The sequence below is a fragment of the Quercus lobata genome, chromosome 7 (assembly GCF_001633185.2).
Source record: "Quercus lobata isolate SW786 chromosome 7, ValleyOak3.0 Primary Assembly, whole genome shotgun sequence".
NCBI lineage: Eukaryota > Viridiplantae > Streptophyta > Magnoliopsida > Fagales > Fagaceae > Quercus > Quercus lobata.
Genome location: NC_044910.1, coordinates 28,021,798 through 28,043,406, shown reverse-complemented (window position 1 = coordinate 28,043,406; position 21,609 = coordinate 28,021,798). Strand labels below are relative to the sequence as shown.

The 21,609-nt window shown below is 39.1% G+C and overlaps 1 protein-coding gene across 1 annotated transcript; it reads right to left on the bottom strand.

Moving 5' to 3' along the window:
• Positions 1–11,354: 11,354 nt before the first annotated feature.
• LOC115952277 (universal stress protein PHOS32) lies at positions 11,355–12,678 on the bottom strand. Its single transcript, XM_031069373.1, has 4 exons — positions 12,236–12,678; positions 12,020–12,129; positions 11,763–11,881; positions 11,355–11,657 (listed from the first exon to the last, which is right to left on the bottom strand). Exons 1-4 carry the CDS (start codon positions 12,408–12,410, stop codon positions 11,567–11,569), a joined length of 495 nt encoding a protein of 164 aa, XP_030925233.1. The 5' UTR covers positions 12,411–12,678; the 3' UTR covers positions 11,355–11,566.
• Between the last annotated feature and the right edge of the window lie 8,931 nt (positions 12,679–21,609).

The following is a 21,609-nucleotide window of genomic DNA, read 5'->3' as shown; positions in this document are numbered from 1 at the left end:
ACGATCAAATCGATTGGTCATGAGCCCTAATCGGACCATTAGATTGAAAGTTATCATCAAATCAAGTTTTAATGGTTGAGATGCACTATTACAAATTGAGTCTGACTATATGTGATTATGAACAATTGATTTCAATTGGTTATAAATATAATCAATTTGAGATCGACGATGTGTCATAATTTAATTGGTTAGGACTACATTTTATGGTAGAGTTGCATACACCTAATTAACTAGATAGTTAAACATTAATTATTCAATGAGTAATTTGTGCAATTATCTTTTAATTAGAGTAAATTTAGAGCCAATTAAGTCTGAAATGGGAGTGATTGGAGCCATTTAATGTTAATTGTGAGCTAATTTGGGGACCTATTAATGTTAATTGTGCTGAAACCATTTTCTAACAAATGACCTCTGCTTACCATTTCATTGATATCTCTCAGAATATTTTGAATCTGTGAATGAGGTTATTTTTCCCAGAAACTAGACATCCAGGGCTTCAATTTGAGCACAAGAATGAGACAATTCCGATCAGAATTGAGGCAGATATGATTTTTCAAAGTTGGCTCTATAGGTTGTGACAGCAGCTACGGGAAAACCGAATTTTGGCTTGCTCCTCACTCCCACCAATCTTTCCATTTAATGCACCAGATTTCCCTAAAGGCTAAAATGAGGTCTAGGTTCATGATTCCTTGTCAACTCTCATTAAATGGTCTTCCATTCATATTTTCTCCACCACTACTATATAAACCCCCCTCTCCTTCATTCCAAAAGACACAAAAAATCTCCCTCTCTTCTCTTCTCTTCTCTTGAGTTCTAGTGAAGTTGAGTAGTTTTGTCATATCTTGGTCTTCCTGAGACTCAAGGTATTGAGTGAGACTCACTCTCCCTCTCTTAGCTCTTCTTTTCCTTCACCCTTAGGACCTCCATCAAGAATCCCCTCCTCCATTATATGGATCTTGAATGAAGGTATAATCTCCTTCCCTAACTGTTTGTTTATATTGCCATGATGAGAATTTAAGATTAAAGTATGATAATTCCCTTGAATATGTTTGAATGTTCTTATGTGTTCTTCACATGTTTTTAGTTGTTCATTACACGTTTATGCATATCACTAGATTTAATCTTAAATCCACATCAAAAATATGAAAAACATGTTTGTTTAGTAATTCTTTCAAATCCTTGAATCTAGGTTACCACTATCCACACACATTCACTAGAGTTTATTTTTCAATCCAAATGTCATGCTTAATAAATTGAATTAGGGTTTATCACATGCACACACATTAAATTTAACATACAAATTGATTGACATATTGGATGATGTGATATGAATGTTGGCCACCATAGTCTAGAAGACCGGTTTCACTGGGCAAGGTAGGTGCCTAACACCTTCCCATCTTGTAACATAGTCTCCGAGTTTAGATCAAGGGTTAGTAGATCAAATACTTATCCATGTAATTTTTGATTTTTAGATTGTAACTAGGAAACAAAATCATGTACTTTATCTTAGATTGTATCTAGGACCAAAGTCATGTAATTTTCCTATGATCAATGTAAATTCAATTTCAAATTAATAAAATAAGGAATTTTTCATTTATGGTTTTCTTATTTTTCCAACAATTAAATAAGTGGCGACTCTATTGTAAAACCCTTAATCTAAAAGGGGAAATATAACTAGTCAAACCTCCATTTTGAGAGGCAATAACACGACTCCACCCATTCACGTGGGTTTGGCCCAACATCCTATAAAAACAGGCCGGGGGCGCGGTCTCTCACAGGTTGACACCTCCTTAGCAGCATGGGGTTGCTGAAAAAGAAGTTGATGCTATCAAGGGATTGGCCCCTGATGCCACCAAGCCCCCAGCTGTTCCTCAAGATCCACCTAAAGAGAAAAAGGTGTCATCTACAATGAAGATAGTTCTAACAACTCTCTCATTGCCTACCAAGGGTGATCTCAAAAGCACAGACTCAGGATCGTCAGAGGCAACACTCTCCCAATCTACCAAGGGTCCACCAAAAGAGAAAATTGTAATAAAAAAGTAGTTTAGAGTAGTATTTTTAAGTTGTTGTTGTTGTTGTTTTTTTTTTTTTTTTTTTTTTTTTTTACTGTTATTCTTATTTCCAAAACTTGTAATTCAGTTTGATCTTTTGTAAGCAAATTGCCTTTTTCTAAGGCTAAGATCAATGATAATTATGAGTTTTTCCTTCATATTTGTGATAATGATATTGATCCTAACATATTTTTTGTTTTATTTAACACTTAACTGACATAGAAATAAGATATAGCTCTATTTAGTTATTTGCATAAGCGACAACACAGTTACTACACCCCATATGATTGGCTATAGAACAAGTTAAACCTACTAAATCCATGATCTTAACAAAGTGTAACCTTAACTTAAAAAACATATATAATGGTAGAGCATACATCCATATCAAACTCCCCCTAGTTCTCCACTTATCAGTAAGTCTAAGGAATTAGGGATGATAATCAATTGTTAAACAGATCATAAATATTCTTTCAAATACTTTAAGTGATGCTCATGAGAGTCCATTTGATCATGTCATTACAACAAAGATCTTTGCCATTCAACATGGCTGGGTCTATTTGATACCTAAATAAATAATAGGAAGTAGTAACTTACTCAAGACAGGTGGTCCGAGGAACCAGATATAACTCAGGTTCTGTTTAATACATAGAAAAATAGTTAAAAGACATCAATTTACCCAAGGTATATGGTCCGAGGAGTCAGACATGACTAAGGTTCTGTTTGATACTTAGAAAACTGTCATGAAGTATTAATTTACCCAAAATAGATGGTTTGAGAAACCAAACATAATTATAGTTCTATTTAATACTTAGAAAAACTATTAAAAGATATCAATTTACCCAAGGTATGTGGTCTGAGGAGCTAGGCATGATCAAGATTCTGTTTGATACTTAGATAGATAACTTAAAATATCAATTTACCCAAGGTATGTGGTCCAAGGAACCAAGCATGACCAAGGTTCTGTTTGATACTTAGGAAAATAATAGGAAGTATTAATTTACCCAAAGTATGAGGTCCGAGGAGCCAGGCATAGCAAGGTTCTATTTAACACTTAGATAGATGTCAAGAGGTATTAATTTACCTAAAGTATGTGGTCCGAGGAGTCAGGTATAACTCGGGTTCTGTTTAATACTTAGATAAATAACTTAAAATATCAATTTACCCAAGGTATGTGGTCTGAGGAGCCACGCATGACTAAGGTTTTGTTTTATACTTAGGAAAATAATAGGAAGTATTAATTTACCCAAAGCATGTGGTCCGAAGAGTCAAGCATAGCCAAGGTTTTGTTTAATACTTAGATAGATAACTTAAAATATCAATTTACCCAAGATATGTGGTCCGAGGAGTCAGGCATGACCAAGGTTCTGTTTGATATTCAAACAAATAGTAGATTGCATGACACATAACGTAATAAACCAAAATAGGGTAAAGAAAGCTTTCATTAATAATAATACTTTCTTAGGTTGTTTACATTTCAGGGGCATGGTACAACATATTCATCTAGATCTTCAAGATAATATGCACCTATTTCATCTACTGAAGTGATGCGACATGGCCCTTCCCAGTTAGGTCCTAACTTTCCCCAAGATGGGTTCTTGGCAATACTCAAAACCTTTCTTAATACCAAGTCTCCAGGTGCTAATGGCATTGACCTTACATTTAAGTCGTACCCCTGCTTAAGCTTGTGTTGATAGTACGCTAGTTGAATCATAGCATTTTCTCTTCACTCTTCAATTAAATCTAAACTCTTCTCCAATAGCCCATCATTGCTGCTCGAAGTAAAAAAGTTTGTTCTTAGCGTTGGAAATCCTGTCTCCAAAGGAATCACAACCTTGGCCCCATAAGTCATTGAAAATGGCGTCTCCCCAATGGACCTATAAGGTGTAGTTCGATATGTCCAAAGGACGTGTGGCAACTCTTCCACCTATTTTCCCCTTGCGTCATCTAGCCTATTTTTGAGCTCACTCACTATGACCTTATTGACAGTCTCGACCTGTCCATTCCCCTTTGGATATGCCGAGGTGGAATATCTATTTGTTATGCCCAAGTCACAACAATACCTCTTGAAGGCCATTGTCTGAGATGAGTGTACAAGGGATTCCAAACTGAGTGACAATATTTTTTCAGATAAATCTCTTAGCATCCATATCTCTAATATTCACTAATGGTTCAGTTTCAACCCATTTGGTGAAGTAATCCATGCCGACCAGTAACCATCTCTTATTCCCTGCTGCCTTAGGGAAGGACCCTACAATATCCAAGCCTTATTAAGCAAAAGGCCAATGGCTGGATAAAGGGTTAAGGACACCTCCTAGTTGGTGAATGTTTAGAGCAAATCTTTGGCATTGGTCGCATTTCTTCATATACTCTTGTGCTTCCCTCTGCATATTTGGTCACCAATATCCCTGAGTAAGGGCCTTATGAGATAAAGATCTGTCTCCGGTGTGGCTTCCACAAATCCTTTCATGTAACTCTTCTAGGAGTAGTTCAACTGCTTCAAGGTGTATGCATAACAAATATGTTCCAAAAAAATAGCGTTTGTACAACTTTTGGTCCTTGGATAGCCCAAACCGATGAGCCTTTCTCCGTACCTTGTCGGCTTCGGATTTACCCTCGGGCAAGGTGTCTTCCTTAAGGAATAGCATAATAGAGTCCATCCAACTAGAACCCACCCTAATCTGATGAATATGAACCACGTTTCGCCCTATTTCAGTAAATTTACACAAGTCTTCCACAAGGATAACTCGAGGTAAACTTTATGTCGAGGAAGTTACGAGCGTGGCAAGAGAGTCAGCATGTGTATTTCTACTTCTAGGAATTTGCGTTAAATTAAAAGACTCAAATCTTGATTGTAAGTGTCTAACCTGGTTCAAATATTCCTGCATTCTGAGATCTCTGGCTTCCAACTCTCCCCCTACCTGGCCTATAACCAATCTCGAATCTAAAAACATCTCCATTGTCTTTCCTCCCATTCTCTAAACCATAGTCATCCCTACCAATTGGGCCTCATACTCGGCCTCATTATTGGTGGCCGAGAAGCCCAACCTTAAGGATTGTTCAATAATGATCTTTTAAGGAGAAATTATAACTAGCCCCATTCTAGATCCTCTTTGATTCGCTGCACCATCAACATGTACTCTCCAGGGTTAAGGCTCTTGCAGGGAGACCATGCCAACTGATTTTCCATCCATGTTCTGCTTCTCAACTTTTTCTTCAAATGAGGTTTCAGCAAACTCAGCCACCAGATTGGCGAGGACCTGTCCCTTAACAGAGGTGCAAGGCATGTACGTGATATCAAAAACCCCTAGGATTGTACCTCACTTGGCAATCCTCCCTATGTAATCAGCACTCCAAATTAGAGATCTAAACAAAAGTTGGGTTACGACAACAATTGTGTGGAAAGGGAAATAGTGTGGGAGCTTACGTGCAGCATGCACCACTGCCAGAATAGCCTTTTCTAGCGGTAGGTAACGCACCTCGGCCTCATGCAGTGATTTGCTCACATATTAAATTAACCTCTGCACACCACCATCAACCCGTACCAGCACTAAGCTCACCGCATGGGAAGCCACCGCGATGTAAGCAAACAAAACCTCATCCACCTTAGGCCTGTACATAATGGGTGGCCAAAATAGGTATTCCTTCAACTGCTGGAAGGCCAGGACACACTCCTCGGTCCATTCAAATCCCTTCTATTTGTTTAACAACTGGAAGAAAGGTCTACACCTCTCTGCTAACCGAGAAATAAATCGGTCTAGAGCAACAATCATCCCTGTCAACTTCTGGACCTCTTGGGGATTCCGAGGTGACTATAAATTGTTAATTGCTTTATCTGGTCAGTGTTGACTTCAATTCCACGGTGAGTAACCATATACCCCAAGAACTTCCCTGACCTGACACCAAAAGAGCACTTGAAGCATTAAGTCGCAGCTTGTGTCTCCTCAAGATCTCAAAGATATTCCCGAGATTGTTAACATGCTCGAATTCCAACTTATTCTTAACCACTATATCATCTATATAAATCTCAATGTTTTTTTCTAGTTGTGGTTCAAACATCCTAGTCATCATCCTCTGATAAGTAGACCTTGCATTCTTTAGACCAAAAGATATCACCTTGTAATGGTAATTCCCAGTAGGGGTGACAAAAGTTCTCTTCTCCTGATCATCCAAAGCTAAAGGTATCTGATGGTACCCTTGAAAGGCATCTAGGAAGCTCATCCGAGGATCGCCTACAGTGGTATCCACCAACTGGTCTATTCGAGGCATGGGAAAAAAGTCTATGGGGTAAGCTTTACTCGGATTTGTGAAGTCCACACATACCTGTCACTTCCCATTCTTCTTTTTCACTACCACTATATTGACTAACCACTCAGGGTAGAACACTTTCTTAATAGCCCCAGCTTGCTTAAGCTTGTTCACCTCCTCATTAACAATATCAAAATGCTCTTTAGATGAGCACCAAGGTAGTTGCTTCTTAAGAAGGACAGCTGGGTTGACATTCAAACGATGGCAAATGAAGTCTAGATCCACCCCATGAGCTTCATAAACATTCCATGCGAACACATCAATATTCCTCCTTAGAAATGCTAACAGTTCTTCCTACTCCCGAGGAGGCAAGTGAGTTCCGACCTAAAAAACGTATTCGGATCACCATCTAAAACAATATCCTCCAACCTATCACATTTTGCCTCTTCTGACACTGTGTCCATAGAGAGGATCAGAATCCTTGATTACTATGAGCCCCCTCAGCAGAGGCCAAAGACTTAGCTTTAGGCTGATGCATAATTGCAGCCACCAGGCACTGCCTAGCCATGGATTGACTCCCAACTAGCTCTTTAATCTGGTCCTTTGACGGATATTTCACCTTCAAATGTAGAATTGAAGAAACGGCCCCTAGGGCATGAAGCCAGAGTCTTGCCACAATAGCCATGTAGGAAGAATAAGCATCCACCACAATGAAGTCCACCTCTACTACTTCTGAACCTGCTTGTACGAGCAGTCTAATCTGACCCCTTGGAATGACAATCTTCCCATCAAAGCTTACCAAAGGTGAATCATAGATTGTCAAATTCTCGAGCTTCAAGTTCAACCCTTTGTACAAGTCAAGGTACATAATCTTTGCACTACTACCCTAGTATACCAACACCCTCTTCACATCATACCCCCTATCCTGAGCGTGACCACTAAAGCATCATCGTGTGGCTGTATGGTTCCAATCTTGTCCTTATCTGAAAAACTCAACGCCGATCGGGTCTCTACTCTAGCCTTCTTCGGCTCAAAATTAGAGTCCTTGGCAAGTGGCCGAGCTACAAAGATCACCCTAGAGGGATGAGAACCAGTTCTCTCAAGAGCAACAAAAATGACATTAATTGTGCCCAAAAGGGGCCTAGAAGAAGCGTTCTCCTGAGCCCCTAACTTTGCTTGGTCTCCTTGCCCATTGGGTCGATACAAAAACTGTTTTAACCTTCCATCTCTGACCAGTTGCTCCAGATGATTTCACAGAGTTCAACAGTCCTTGGTGGTATGCCCTCGTTCTTGGTGGTACTGGCAATGGAGACTTTGGTTACGCCTCATGGGGTCTTCTCCTATCTTGTTTGGCCATTTGAAATATAGCTTATTCTTGATCTTCTCCAAGACTTGATGTACTGGCTCTCGGAATACCGTGTTAACCACCTGAGGAGTCGTAGACGCAGATTGCCTAGCAAAATCCCTTCGGGGCTAGTTATTATTGTATTTGTCCGACCTGAAATCCCTCATATCCTGAGGGATAATCTTAGCCTTTCCCTTCCCTTGCTGCTGGTCTTCCTCGAACCGCTTGTATTCGTCAATACGATCCATAGGCTGACACACACTCTTTACCAACTTCTTGGTGAAGGATTTTCTCAAATCATGCTCGGCAGGTAAGCCAACCTTAAAAGTCCTTATAGCCACGTCATCAAAGTCCCCATTGATCTCATTGAACATTTCCCAGTATTTGTCCGAGTACGTTTTCAAGGTCACCCCTTCTCGCATGGACATAGACAACGGGGAATCTAAGGGCCGAGGAACCCTACTACACGTAATAAAACGAGATCCAAATGTCCGGGTAAGCTCCTTAAGGGAATCAATGGAATATGCACCTAGGCCATCAAACCACCTCATTACCACAAGCTCCAAACTGAATGGGAATACCTTACACATCAAGGCCTCATTCTTGGAGTGCACAGTCCTTCTTGGTTAAAGCGACTTACATGCTCCACAGGGTCTGTTTGACCATTATACATGGTGAATGTGGGTTGAGTGAACCGCCAAGGAAGTCTCCCTCCCTCAATTCTGTGCGTGAAAGGTGATCTGGAAATTTGGTTGAGTGCTTTGCTCATCGCATCATTTCCTAAGCCTTTGGATGATGAGTTCCTGTTTCTGCACTCATAATGGTAGTCCTCATCATATGAGAAAGACTCACTAGAAGGAATCCTTGATCTAGGTCTATAACTACCATTATCTTCATCGTCAGAAGAGAAGTCAGAATTAGAAAGAGTTCGCCTTCGCCATTCATGGCGCAACTTCCTCTTCAAATGATCAATCTTTAGCTACATGTTCCTAGCATTTTCCTCATGAAAGGTGTGACTCCCAGTTCGAGATTGACTTCTACTAGTATGGGTGGTATGCACACTTCCCTCCTGGTCCCTTCTTCGTTCAAGATGAAGGAAATGATCTTGACGTCGAGACCCCATATATTCCTCCTAGTGTGGACGTAAACCCACCATATTTGAACATTAAACTCACCACAACACCAGAATTTCCCATAGATGGTGTCAATTGTAAGGTCACAATATGGCTCCCAAGCCTAAAAGATGGATGAACTTAGACCCAAAGGGCCCAATACAATGAATTTGTAGAGAGTGTGTTGAAAAACTGGGTTTTAATGAGTCAGATAACATGTAAAATGGATCCAAATGACAAGAAAATGAAGATAGACTAGTTTAACCTAAAGAAAATCGTCATCGACACAGTTCGAGGAGATCAGTTCTTATATACTTCTTATTAAGTTTGATTACAAGTTCAACTCTTGATTGCTACAATGTTTCTCTCTTAATTTTCCAATCTCTTTCTTCAGGATCTTCCTTCTGTTTTATACTATCTTCCTTTATTCATCTCTACCCTTTACGTATAGGACTGATTGCCAGTGTGGATCCTTGTCCCATCAACACCTTCTTGAAGTCTTTGGTAGTAGCTGTAAGGCTGAAAATTACTGTTCAGATATCACCTCTACATTAATGCGGCTAGTTGGTTAGGTGTAAAGCATTCAATACGGTGATAGCAATTTTCTCTTTAGATATTTTAGGACTTCCCTCTATCCTGTACTTCTGTGATGCTTATCTATATGGACTTCCCTCTATCCTGTACTTCTGTGATGCTTATTTATATCAATAGAATCTCCTAGAACGCTGCCCTAGATGGTAGACCACCCCTTTAGACCTCAGATCACCCTCATGGACTCTTATGATCAAAACTAACCTGTTCACTTACTAACACGGACTTCTCAGATAATGTTCACCCCTCCTCAAACTATTTCATGTCCTCAGATTGGGTCCTCAGCCCAATTTATTCTACTAAACCTAACATCCCTATAATTACTATCGCAAGTTTAACTAATTAACATATAAATAAATAAATAAATATTATATCCATGTATGCTTAAGATTTGATATTTCTTATCTCATTAAAGTTATGATATGAAAAAATACATTTGAAAGATAGATTTTTATATTTAATTGGATCATTTTATTTAATTTTTCTATTTATACTAATTTAATATATTTATTTATATTAAAATAATTATAATATCATCACAGCTTGATTTAGCTTTGACCTCAAAATTCTTGAACATTTTTTCTTTTATGGTTCATTGAACGATTCAGATCTAAAAATAATGGTTAATTGAGCATAAAGTAAAATACTAAGAGAGAAATAGAGGATTTCTAATTCACACATTACTTTGAAAGACTTATGAAAAACTTGTAGCTATTGTAAGAGAGAAATAGAGGATTTCTAATTCACACATTACTTTGAGAGACTTGTGAAAAACTTGTAGCTATCGTAGGCTCATAATGTTGTAGGAAAGCGCCTCCAGATAGCACTCCCACCTCAATATTGATTGTGAAAACATTATGATTATAGAAAGATCTCCAAGAAATAAACAATAGGAATGAAGCAAACCCAAAATCTGAAAATAAACAGACACACACAAACAAAAAAGCACCAAGGATTTACATGGTTCAGCTTTTGGCCTACGTCCACAGGCAACGACAAAGAAATTTCACTAATCAAAATATGGAGATATACAAGTTGGTATATCAATATTCTCACACACACCCAATCTCCAATATACCCAATAGCTCTCTCACAACCCAATACACCCAATATAGCATAGAGAAGACCTTGGATCCTATGCTAAACTAGTGAACTCTCACAATAATATGCACCCGCCAATCTCACCATTTCACTCTCTATTTTCTTCTCTCTAAATTGCCGAAGCACCTTCGCCTTATATAGGATGTCAAGTTGGCAAAAGATACTATTCCTCCAAGCAGTAGAATTTTATTCCATGAATCTTCCTTATGTCCACGTGCAAATACTAATCCAAGCAAAGACTACTTCAAGTAACTCTTAAATCTCAACGATAGAATTTTCTACAATTCCAAACCAGCCAATATACTTTGAGCACGTGAGTTCCAACATATCAATTCCAAATTGAATTGGATATCTAAGCCGGTTGGGAATTCAACACGCTATGAAAACTACTCCTAAAACAATTAGGAAGTAGTGTTGTACTTGAAATAGGAAATCAAGGCTTACATGCCACTCCAAAGCATACATGGATTAGGATAATCAAGCCACCAACTTCACACGTAAGTCGTAGCATCACTCCATAAAAAATTCCCTAATAAATCTGTGCCACACCACACCACTAAACATAAATCTAAACCGCCCACCCATATGATATTATTGTGTATGCCAAATATCAACAGGAAAAAATATATAATGAACGATAAGACAATGACTTTTTTTTTTTTAAATGGTTGACAAAGATCAGCAAAGAATTTAACCCATATAAGAAAGACTACTAACAAAGATCAGCAAAGAATTAAACCCATAAACCAAAAGACTTTTTAACCCACCAGTGTCTTGGCTCTTGTGGTTGTGGCATGTTTAACTTTCAATTCCAAGAACAAATATCTAGATTCTAGTAAGAAAAATTATTCAAATACTACGGCGCAGTGCTCATCCGTTCTCTCATATGTACCGTGGATCTGTTTTAGTTTTTCTAATAATATATAAGGGGCCAAATATGCCATGACCAAGTAAAATTATTCTTCATATTTGATGATAAGGGGAATACATATCCATCCATTTGGTTTTCAATAATAGTCCAAAGAGAAAAGTTATCTTAAATTCAGGAAAACATAAAATGTAACATTGCTCATGCTATTGATACCATACGTAACTCAAAATCCAAATCCAAATCAGTAAAATCAGTGCTGGCCAACGCTTGAATCCTTGACTACAGTCACAGGGCAAGAAGCATGTGTTATCACATAGTTGCTCACACTCCCCAGAATAATCCTGTTTTCCACAAGACACAATTTTAATACATGCATGCATACACATCTAAGACACATAGAAAAGATAGATCTGTATTCTATGAGAATGAAAGATTAGATCTTTTACCTTTGTATAGTACCAAGTCCCCTGCTTCCCATTACTAGAGAGTCCAGCTTCAGATCTTCAACAGCCTGTAGAAGCTTCTCCCTTGCATCTCCCCAGTACAATTTCGTAACAATGTTCACCTAAAACCACATTCATAACACACCCCAACCCAAAAAAGACAAAAACATTAAAGCCATATAATCGAAATTATTAACAACAGACAATCCCTATAAAGGCAAAGGGGAAAAAATATATAAAGAAAAATAAATAAATAAAACCTCTTTCTGTCTCGAAGCAGTGTCAAGCGTATCAAGAACTTCAATATCAGTCTGAACATCGTACTTCTTCATAACCTCGGGTTCTCTAAACTCAGACAAAGGAATAAGAGCTACAAAACAAACCCATATTATAAAAGATCAGATCAAATCCAGTACAGATATAAGTAATTCATTTGAACTTTTAGAAACAAAAACTGTAACAATTAAGAGACATACGAGAGCCAGATTGAGCCCAAAGCTCGCCGCGTGACTCGTCGAGACGGTTGGGATTGTTGTGGATGATGAAAAGGGTGTCACCTTTGTCTGCCAAATTATCTATAGCCCATTTTAGAGCGTTCTTGCTGCTCTTTGAGAAATCCATTGCCACGCCTATTTTCCTATCCTTTCCCATTGTTTTTTTTCACTCTTGCTTCTTTCTTTTCCTTTCTTCTTCTTCTCTCTTTTTTAATCAGAAGAAAAAGAATAACGCGTTTGGTGTGTGAGCGTTACAAAAGAAAAAAAAGCCAAAAGCCAATAATCTAAAGCGGAGACAATGGTTTTTGTCTGCTTTCTTTACAGGGATTGATTTTTTAATTGCTTAATGGTTAAGCAAGCTGTAAAGGCCAATCTTTATATAGAAGACAAGTTACTACGTACCAAATGGGTTCTTGAAAATTCAGCAAAAAATGGGTTCTTGAAAAGAGAACTTGTACGCTCCATTGTTGATACGTGTAACTGAATCAGGAATCAGGGCCATCCACGTTTGCACGCGACGCGAGTCTACTTGATGGTGGGTCCAAATGTAGGACACGCTTCCTCACCGTTAATGGTTGCGTGGAAACATTATAATGAGCGAGTTGATAATACTTTGGTAAATTCCAGAAAACTGGTTTGGGTTAATGACAGTTAAGTCCAAGATATATTAAAAATGCCCAATTTGGTCCTTAAAAGACAAAAACACCCTTACACTGTTATTACCATTTCTATTTCCTCTGTTACTTTTTTTTTTTTTTTCTCAATCCTGTCTATCTCTCTGTTTCCCCTCTTCTTCCTCATACCTCTCCTTCTCCCTCTCATCCTCTCTCTCTCTCTCTCTCTCCAAGCCGATCCACTCTCCTCCCTTTCAAGCCTCTGTTTCTCTCGTCCATGCCTCTTTTCTTCATAGTGGTGCGTGGTTTTGGTGGCTGTGAGTTGTGGTTTGGGTGGTTTTTGCGGTGGTGGTGGTTTGGGTGGTTTTTGTTGATGATTTTTTTGGGTGGGCTCTAATGTGTGGTTGGATGGTTTTGGGTTTTTGGGTTTTTTTTTTTCTTTGGGTTTTGTGGCCGGCGGTGGTTTTCGGTGGTGGTAGTGGGCTCTGATGTGGTTGGTTTGTTTTGGGTTTGTGGGTTTTTTTTCTTTGGGTCTTGTGGCTGGCGGTGGTGGTGGGATCTGATGTTTGTGCGGTTTGTTTTGGGTTTTGGGGTTTTTTTTTTGGGTTCTGTGGCCGGCGGTGGTTTTCAGTGATGGTGGTGGTTTCCGGTATGGGGTGGATTTGCAGTGGAGGATGCTATGGTTTTTTGGATTTGCAGTGGATGCTATTAGTTTTTTGGATTTGGGTCAAGAAAGACGAGAAAAGAGAACTGTAACGGAGGGTTAAGAGGGTTAACGGTGTAAGGGTCTTTTTGTCTTTTAGGGACCAAATCGGTCATTTTAAAAATATCTTGAACCTAACTGTCGTTAACCCAAACCTGGTGTTTTCTGGAATTTAACCTAATACTTTATTATGGTACCCTCTGGCATTTTCCATACACTGTGATAATTATTGTGCTTGTTCTTATTATAATAATTATGGTCTACACGTAGACTGTAGACTGTAGAGTTTGGAGACGCCAGTGGATACACTGAGCAGTTCCATGTGACTACCTGCTCCTCAAATATTCCCTTTAATTAAAGGGAATATTACTCCTAATTAAATATTCCATGTGACTAGTATTACTTTGATTAAATACTTTTTTTTTTTACTAATTTATTTGTTCTATTTAAAAAGTCAAATTTTTTAAAGAAATATTATTTATTATCTTATCTGCCTTATAAAAATTTATAAGTTTATAAAACTATCCTTAAATCAATTTATCAATTTTTTTATAAAAGAGTTATTCTTAATGAATAACTAAAAAAGTGTCTCAATTAGATAAATTTTTTTAAATATTTCTTAGTTTTCTTTTCAAATAGTTTTGAAAATAAAATAGGGGTATAATAGGAATATTAATAAATTAATGATTCTTATTTTTAGAAACAGAACAATATTTTGAGACAAACAAACTGAGACGGAGAGAGTAGTTAAATTCATCATAGTTTAAATTTAAACTAATAAGACAATTAATAATTTATCATAATATTAGAGTACAAAATCATTGGTTTAAGTTTTGTCTCAATTGTAACTCTTATTTAAATGATTAAGGTTGCGTTTGGCACTAGTTGAAAAATGTAGTTTTTTTAACTTCTTAACTTTTTTTTGCTATTATTTATGGGTTTTTTTGCACTTTTTGTTACTATTTACAAATCTCACTATATTATTTTAGCTAATTTTTAACTTTATCGATAGTTTTTTTTTTAATTTCAATTTTAATTAAACAAGTTCTTCCCAAACAACTCTAAATCTAACATTTCTTATGAATTATGAACATGAATGGCGTCAACCACATATAGCTATGTGTTAGAGGGAGCCATATTTTGATTTCTACCTATCCTAGCCAAAAAATTAGCAAACTCGTTCACTTCACCTTACACATGACGTGCATGAACAATCTATTGTCGATCCAACAATTCCCTGCAATCCAAACAAGAGAAGACAAACTTAGGAATAATGAATAATGGTCGTGGGCTTTTGATGCAATTTTTTTTTTTTTTTTTTTTTTTTTTTTTTTTTTTTTTTTTTTTTTTTTTGCTGAATTGCTTTTGATGCATTGTTAGAGCTTAGCAAATTGTAGGTTAGTATGTGCGCTTTGACAACCTTGCTTGGGATTGGCAACGACTTGCAAAGTTGCAAGATATTAAAGGTGACACACTAATAACGTTGGACAATCTTTGCAAATATGATACGATTTCTGCAGGTTGCTTAATTAATGCAAATAGGTTGTTGTCAAATCAGATCGACTCAATTTGACACCATCAATAAATAAGTTAATTTTGTGTTAACTTGCTTAAATAACAACTAACTAATAACCTATTTCATTATTTGTATCAAGATAAGTTAAGTTCCATTATTTTGATATGAACCTATTTAACAATTATAAATATTTTTCATTTTATACAACATAAATTTAAATTTTAAATATAGAAATAAATAATTAAAAGAATTTTAGTGGTTATAAGTAAATTCTTCTATGAAATCGTAGTGTCCTTAAACTTTTTTACCTAAAACAAAGAAAAACTGTCATTTCATGTTTTTTAGATTACGTATTTTTAAATTTGGATGAAACTTCATTGATTGTAATAAAATATTTAAATTGTATGTTAGTAATATTTTAATTGATGTTATTATTAAATATAATTTATATGAAATTCATTTTTTATAATTATTATAGTTTAGGTGCTTACAAAATATCTATAATCTATGATTTAAAATAATGGAAATTAAAGACATTTGGCATTTGTTTGACCTCATAATATTTTATCAAATAAGTTTTTAAGATCTCACAAATTTACATATCATTATTTTAATATATATATATATATATATATATTATTTTAATTGATTTTAAATTATATTTGTGGGGCCCAATAATCTCTGGGCCAGGCCCATTTGCTCGTGGAGAGTCCGAAGGCCCAAGCCGAGGAGAGCTATGGCCCAAGCCCGATAACATAGAGCACAAGACTGTTTTGGAATACAGCCGAGGACAGTTCAGTCCTCGGCAGATCCAAAATCCCACCGAAATAAAGGGGTAAAACTGGTATTGGACTAAACTTGAAAAGAGACCTAAAATATCTTGGGAAAGTTACCCTTATGACCCTTCCCAGATAAGACTCTGCACCTAGCAGAGCCGTATTCTTCAGCCTTATCAATCATCCCCAACAATTCTGGGATGAGACTGATGGGACAAATATCAGTCTTGTAAAGGTTGACCCTACACGTGGACGAAGGACAGTTAACGCAGACGAGTATAAAAGAAGAAAGTAAGTAAATCTGGGGGGACTCTCCCTTCCTGCCTCTAGAAAAAGAGACGACAGGGGCAGAGAGACCGGAACAACTCATGCAGATCGAAAGAAAAACCCACCGTTGGGGAACCGGAGTAGGACCTTAAAGCTCCTCGGATCAAGTCCGAGGAGTCCAACACCATGGGACGCGACACCACAGGGCCTAAATGTTCAAACCCAACTCTTCTTTCCATATGAATTCCTCCGAAATCAAGACCGGAATATCGCCCCGTGCCCAACGGCTAGCTTTTCAAGCCCACTCTCTACAAATCATATTGTGAGGGATCTTTCACGTGCGAGCCCAACATCATTATTGGGCCGCAAAAGAATCGTGTCCTTACAATTGGCGCCGTCTGTGGGAAAGCTTGCGCGTTGGCGCGGGTGGCGGTGGAGTCAGCTCTCTAGCAAGTAGAAATTCCTGGGGCTTCCTCCGTCTCCGGCGACATACAGTTGTTGCTCCGGCAAAAACTTCTGCTAGGGGCTACGCCTTGCAGTGCCAAGGGCGCGGGCATCTCTAGGGGCTTCCGGTCGAAAAATAAACCGAATAAAAAGAAATCTTACAAGTTTTGGACAGAACCAAGGCCTTGCATGGTCCACGGACTCAAGCCTGTGGGGAAACCAAGTACATAAAAGAAATCTTACAAGTTTTGGACAGAACCAAGGCCTTACATGGTCCTCGGACTCAAGCCTATGGGGAAACCAAGTACATAAAAGAAATCTTACAAGTTTTGGACAAAACCAAGGTCTTGCATGGTCCTCGGACTCAAGCCTGTGGGGAAACCAAGTACATAAAAGAAATCTTACAAGTTTTGGACAGAACCAAGGCCTTGCATGGTCCTCGAACTCAAGCCTGTGGGGAAACCAAGTACGAAAAAGAAAAATTACAAGTTTTGGACAGAACCAAGGCCTTGCATGGTCCACGGACTCAAGCCTATGGGGAAACCAAGTACAAAAAAGAAAAAAAAATCACAAGTTTTGGACAGAACCAAGGCCTTGCATGGTCCTCGGACTCAAGCCTATGGGGAAACCAAGTACATAAAAGAAATCTTACAAGTTTTGGACAGAACCAAGGCCTTGCATGGTCCTCGGACTCAAGCCTGTGGGGAAACCAAGTACGAAAAAGAAAAATTACAAGTTTTGGACAGAACCAAGGCCTTGCATGGTCCTCGGACTCAAGCCTATGGGGAAACCAAGTACATAAAAGAAATTTTACAAATTTTGGACAGAACCAAGGCCTTGCATGGTTCTCAGACTCAAGCCTATGGGGAAACCAAGTACATAAAAAAAATAAAAAATAAAAAATAAAAAAAAAAAAAACTGTTATTTGAACATTAAATTTTATCCGAGGAGAACTTCCCGTTAACAGTTGGGTTAATCCCTAAACTGCACGGATCCCCAACGCCAAAAGGATTGATGCAATATAGTGCAATATATCACCCAAAAGCACAATCGAAGTCCCTCATTATTCGGCTACACTCTCGGACGAATTATTCGGAGTACATCGACCTCGGTCATTTGTTTTGCATGCGTCGCTCAGTGCTCGGCCGTTATTCCGGTTAGTTTCCAGAGTTTAATTTACTGATAATTACCATTATGATACTTGATAACATCGATAAGTTTAAAGACGAGCGTGTATTTAAATGTTCATGCACTAAGTAGTCGCGGCAGAAAAGCAAAGTATTTAGAAAGGAATAAACTTATCTTTTATTAAGGCACAAAAACAGTACAGTGTACAATAAAAAGCTGAAATAAGCTTATGCTAAAGCTAACTACATGAGTGAAAAGAAAAAAGACAAGAGAATGAAGGTAAAGCCGAAGAAGAAGCACGGATGAGAGGTTGGCTACTGCTTCAAGACCTTGTTCTTCCTCAATGCTTTTGCATGCCCATAACTCAGGCAGCAAAAGAACCCAGCTTGGAGCCTCGCACCGCTAAAGGAAAGGTGCAGGGAGCCGGAAGTTGAGGAGCCTTCACCAAAAATTTGCCCGCAACGAGGCAGAGGTGCTGATGGCGGAGAATCTTTCTTCTGACGCACCAAAATTCTGGCATGAACAGAACCTGCTTCGGATTTTGACTAAAAGAAGAAGAAACGCCCTTTCCCCTCTGTCGAAACGGAATATTCCCTTAAATTTATGCCTCCTTTGCCCGTACCTCACTATTTTGAGTCTCAGGAGGGCACGGCGCCTTTGTGGCGGAGAGAGTTCCTTTTCCCCAACCCTCACCTCAAACATGATATACTAAGGGAGGAAACTGAAGGATCTGTGCGCAGGTACAGCAACTTTCTCTCCTATTTATTTAAAAAGATAAGGTGGTGGCATTTAATTCGCGCACCGTCCCAAGGAACGCTACAGACAAAATGTCTCCGGCTCGATTTCCAATGCCGTCTGCAACCCTGAGGTTAAAGGAGCCTCGTGTAGACGCACCTCGAACACTGGGATGCCAAAAAGTACCGCGTGACCTAAGACTACGGGAATACCTCTTAATTTGTGGGCCCAGTAAATTCGCGGCCCAGGCCCATTCAGCATAGGGGCCCAGGGACAGAACCAAGGCCTTGCATGGTCCTCGGACTCAAGCCTATGGGGAAACCAAGTACAAAAAAGAAAAAATCACAAGTTTTGGACAGAACCAAGGCCTTGCATGGTCCTCGGACTCAAGCCTGTGGGGAAACCGGATCAAGTCCCTCAAGCCTATGGGGAAACCAAGTACAAAAAAGAAAAAATTCACAAGTTTTGGACAGAACCAAGGCCTTGCATGGTCCTCGGACTCAAGCCTATGGGGAAACCAAGTACAAAAAAGAAAAAATTCACAAGTTTTGGACAGAACCAAGGCCTTGCATGGTCCTCGGACTCAAGCCTATGGGGAAACCAAGTACAAAAAAGAAAAAATTCACAAGTTTTGGACAGAACCAAGGCCTTGCATGGTCCTCGGACTCAAGCCTATGGGGAAACCGAGTAAAAAAAAAAAAAAAAAAAAGAAATTACAAGTTTTATACAAAACCAAGGCCTTGCATGGTCCTCGGACTCAAGCCTATGGGGTAACCAACTGCTCGGATAGGAAAATCCCCGGCCCGAATACTGTAAAATGTTAAGGCCAATAAAAGTGTTAGGATGATGGTGGGGCACTCCACTGTTCGGTAGCCTAAAGGGGCTGTTCATTTTTGCGGGTGTTATGTCTTCGAATGATTACTTCCTACATCGCGTGGAGCATCCAGTTCTAATCTCGGCATTGTTTCGGGCAAGTATCGTTATTCACAGGTACGCATTGCCATGTCAAGTAATTCTGTTAAAGTTATGGTAACATCTTTTTATTCGCAAGTATTTTAGCCTTAGCTGTCATCGATTCAAGTGCTATATTATTATGCCGAGCAGCGTTTGCAAATTTGTAAAAATATAGAGACAGAACATGCGAAGTAAAATAACAACAATTTTTATTAATATGAGAAATTATTACAACATACAAAGAGGGGCTCAAACAAGCCTATACAAAATGTGAACTGCCTAAGCAACGATAACATCTGCAGTACAGATAAGTAAACAGTCAGGCGTCTTTTAAACTCGTCTTCAAAGTCTCTCCAATCTCTGCCTCAATACTGTTCATATTACGATAAGAACCTTCTTTGGAAAAAGATGAAGGAGAAGGAAATAGTAAGGAAGAAATCAATGAGGAAGATGGAGGACATGAGTAAAGAAGGAGGAGAAGAAGAGAGAAGAGATGAAAAGAAAGAAAAGGAGCAAAAGAGGGAGAAGAGAAAGCACCAGAATGGATCTGGTGCTGGGAAGACTAAGAAAGGGAAGCGGAGAGGGCCACCAGTGAACGAAGAGAGGAAGAAGCAGAGACACTTAGTCCCTGCCTCGTTCCTGACTCCTAACACACTGGAGCCATATTAAGTATGCTCGTAAGAGAGCGGTTGGTTACAATGATGGGAATTCTCGACTCAGTCACGCCGAAAGTTGGACGTGATGAGTCCCTGCTTCAGATTTTGGCTGAAAGGAAGGTGAGACGAATCTTAAGTCTCCGCCACCCTTGCCCTAACCGGGCCATTTCGAGCTTTATTAGAACACGGTGCTTTGAGGAGGGATATGGTTCCTTCATCACTCGTTATAGTAAACGTATTTTGATGTGGGGAATAACAATTAGGTTAAGTGAACGCTAAGGGAGGTTGTGGGTTTCAGATCTCAGAAAGATGGAAGGGTGTCTGCACGAAAGTAATGGCCTCCTACTTGCCTTCTTATAGGAAGGGCAAAGTGGAAGGTATTAAATTCATTCAGGTTTCCAAAAGAATCTGAAGAATAAAGATGCGTCCGTTCCACTTCTCCACCTCATCAGATGAGCCGCCAGACGCAAATAAGGTCTCGTAAAGGGAATGTCATTAAAGGCGTGTCTTGGACAGCCAAACGGCAGGAGCGAGTCACGAGCAAATTAGAGGGAGCGCCTTGTAAGCCGATATATCTTCTGGGCAAGTGGAGAAACCGTCAACATTAATGGAGGGCTAAATTAAAGGAGCAGTAATAAAGGCTCGGCATTGCCAAAACCCCCATTTCCCACCGGGAGGTTGGACAGCCGGGTTTTGAGGGGCTATTGTGGGGCCCAATAATCTCTGGGCCAGGCCCATTTGCTCGTGGAGAGTCCGAAGGCCCAAGTCGAGGAGAGCTATGGCCCAAGCCCGATAACAGAGAGCACAAGACTGTTTTGGAATACAGCCGAGGACAGTTCAGTCCTCGGCAGATCCAAAATCCCACCGAAATAAAGGGGTAAAACTGGTATTGGACTAAACTTGAAAAGAGACCTAAAATATCTTGGGAAAGTTACCCTTATGACCCTTCCCAGATAAGACTCTGCACCTAGCAGAGCCGTATTCTTCAGCCTTATCAATCATCCCCAACAATTTTGGGATGACTCTGATGGGACAAATATCAGTCTTGTAAAGGTTGACCCTACACGTGGACGAAGGACAGTTAACGCAGACGAGTATAAAAGAAGAAAGTAAGTAAATCTGGGGGGACTCTCCCTTCCTGCCTCCAGAAAAAGAGACGACAGGGGCAGAGAGACCGGAACAACTCATGCAGATCGAAAGAAAAACCCACCGTTAGGGAACCGGAGTAGGACCTTAAAGCTCCTCGGATCAAGTCCGAGGAGTCCAACACCATGGGACGCGACACCATAGGGCCTAAATGTTCAAACCCAACTCTTCTTTCCATATGAATTCCTCCGAAATCAAGACCGGAATATCGCCCCGTGCCCAACGGCTAGCTTTTCAAGCCCACTCTCTACAAATCATATTGTGAGGGATCTTTCACGTGCGAGCCCAACATCATTATTGGGCCGCAAAAGAATCGTGTCCTTACAATATTCTATATTTAAACCTTTCATCATGGTCTAAAAATAACCTTTCATCAAATTTTAGAATCTTATCATAATTAAAATAAATAAAAAGTGA

Coding starts and splice junctions, on each gene's coding strand:
- LOC115952277 (XM_031069373.1), bottom strand. CDS start 12,410: ATGGGAAAGGATAGGAAAATAGGCGTGGCAATGGATTTCTCAAAGAGC. Junction 11,882..12,019: donor CTGCTTCGAGACAGAAAGAG/GTTTTATTTATT, acceptor ATGTGGTTTTAG/GTGAACATTGTTACGAAATT. Junction 11,658..11,762: donor GGACTTGGTACTATACAAAG/GTAAAAGATCTA, acceptor TGTGGAAAACAG/GATTATTCTGGGGAGTGTGA.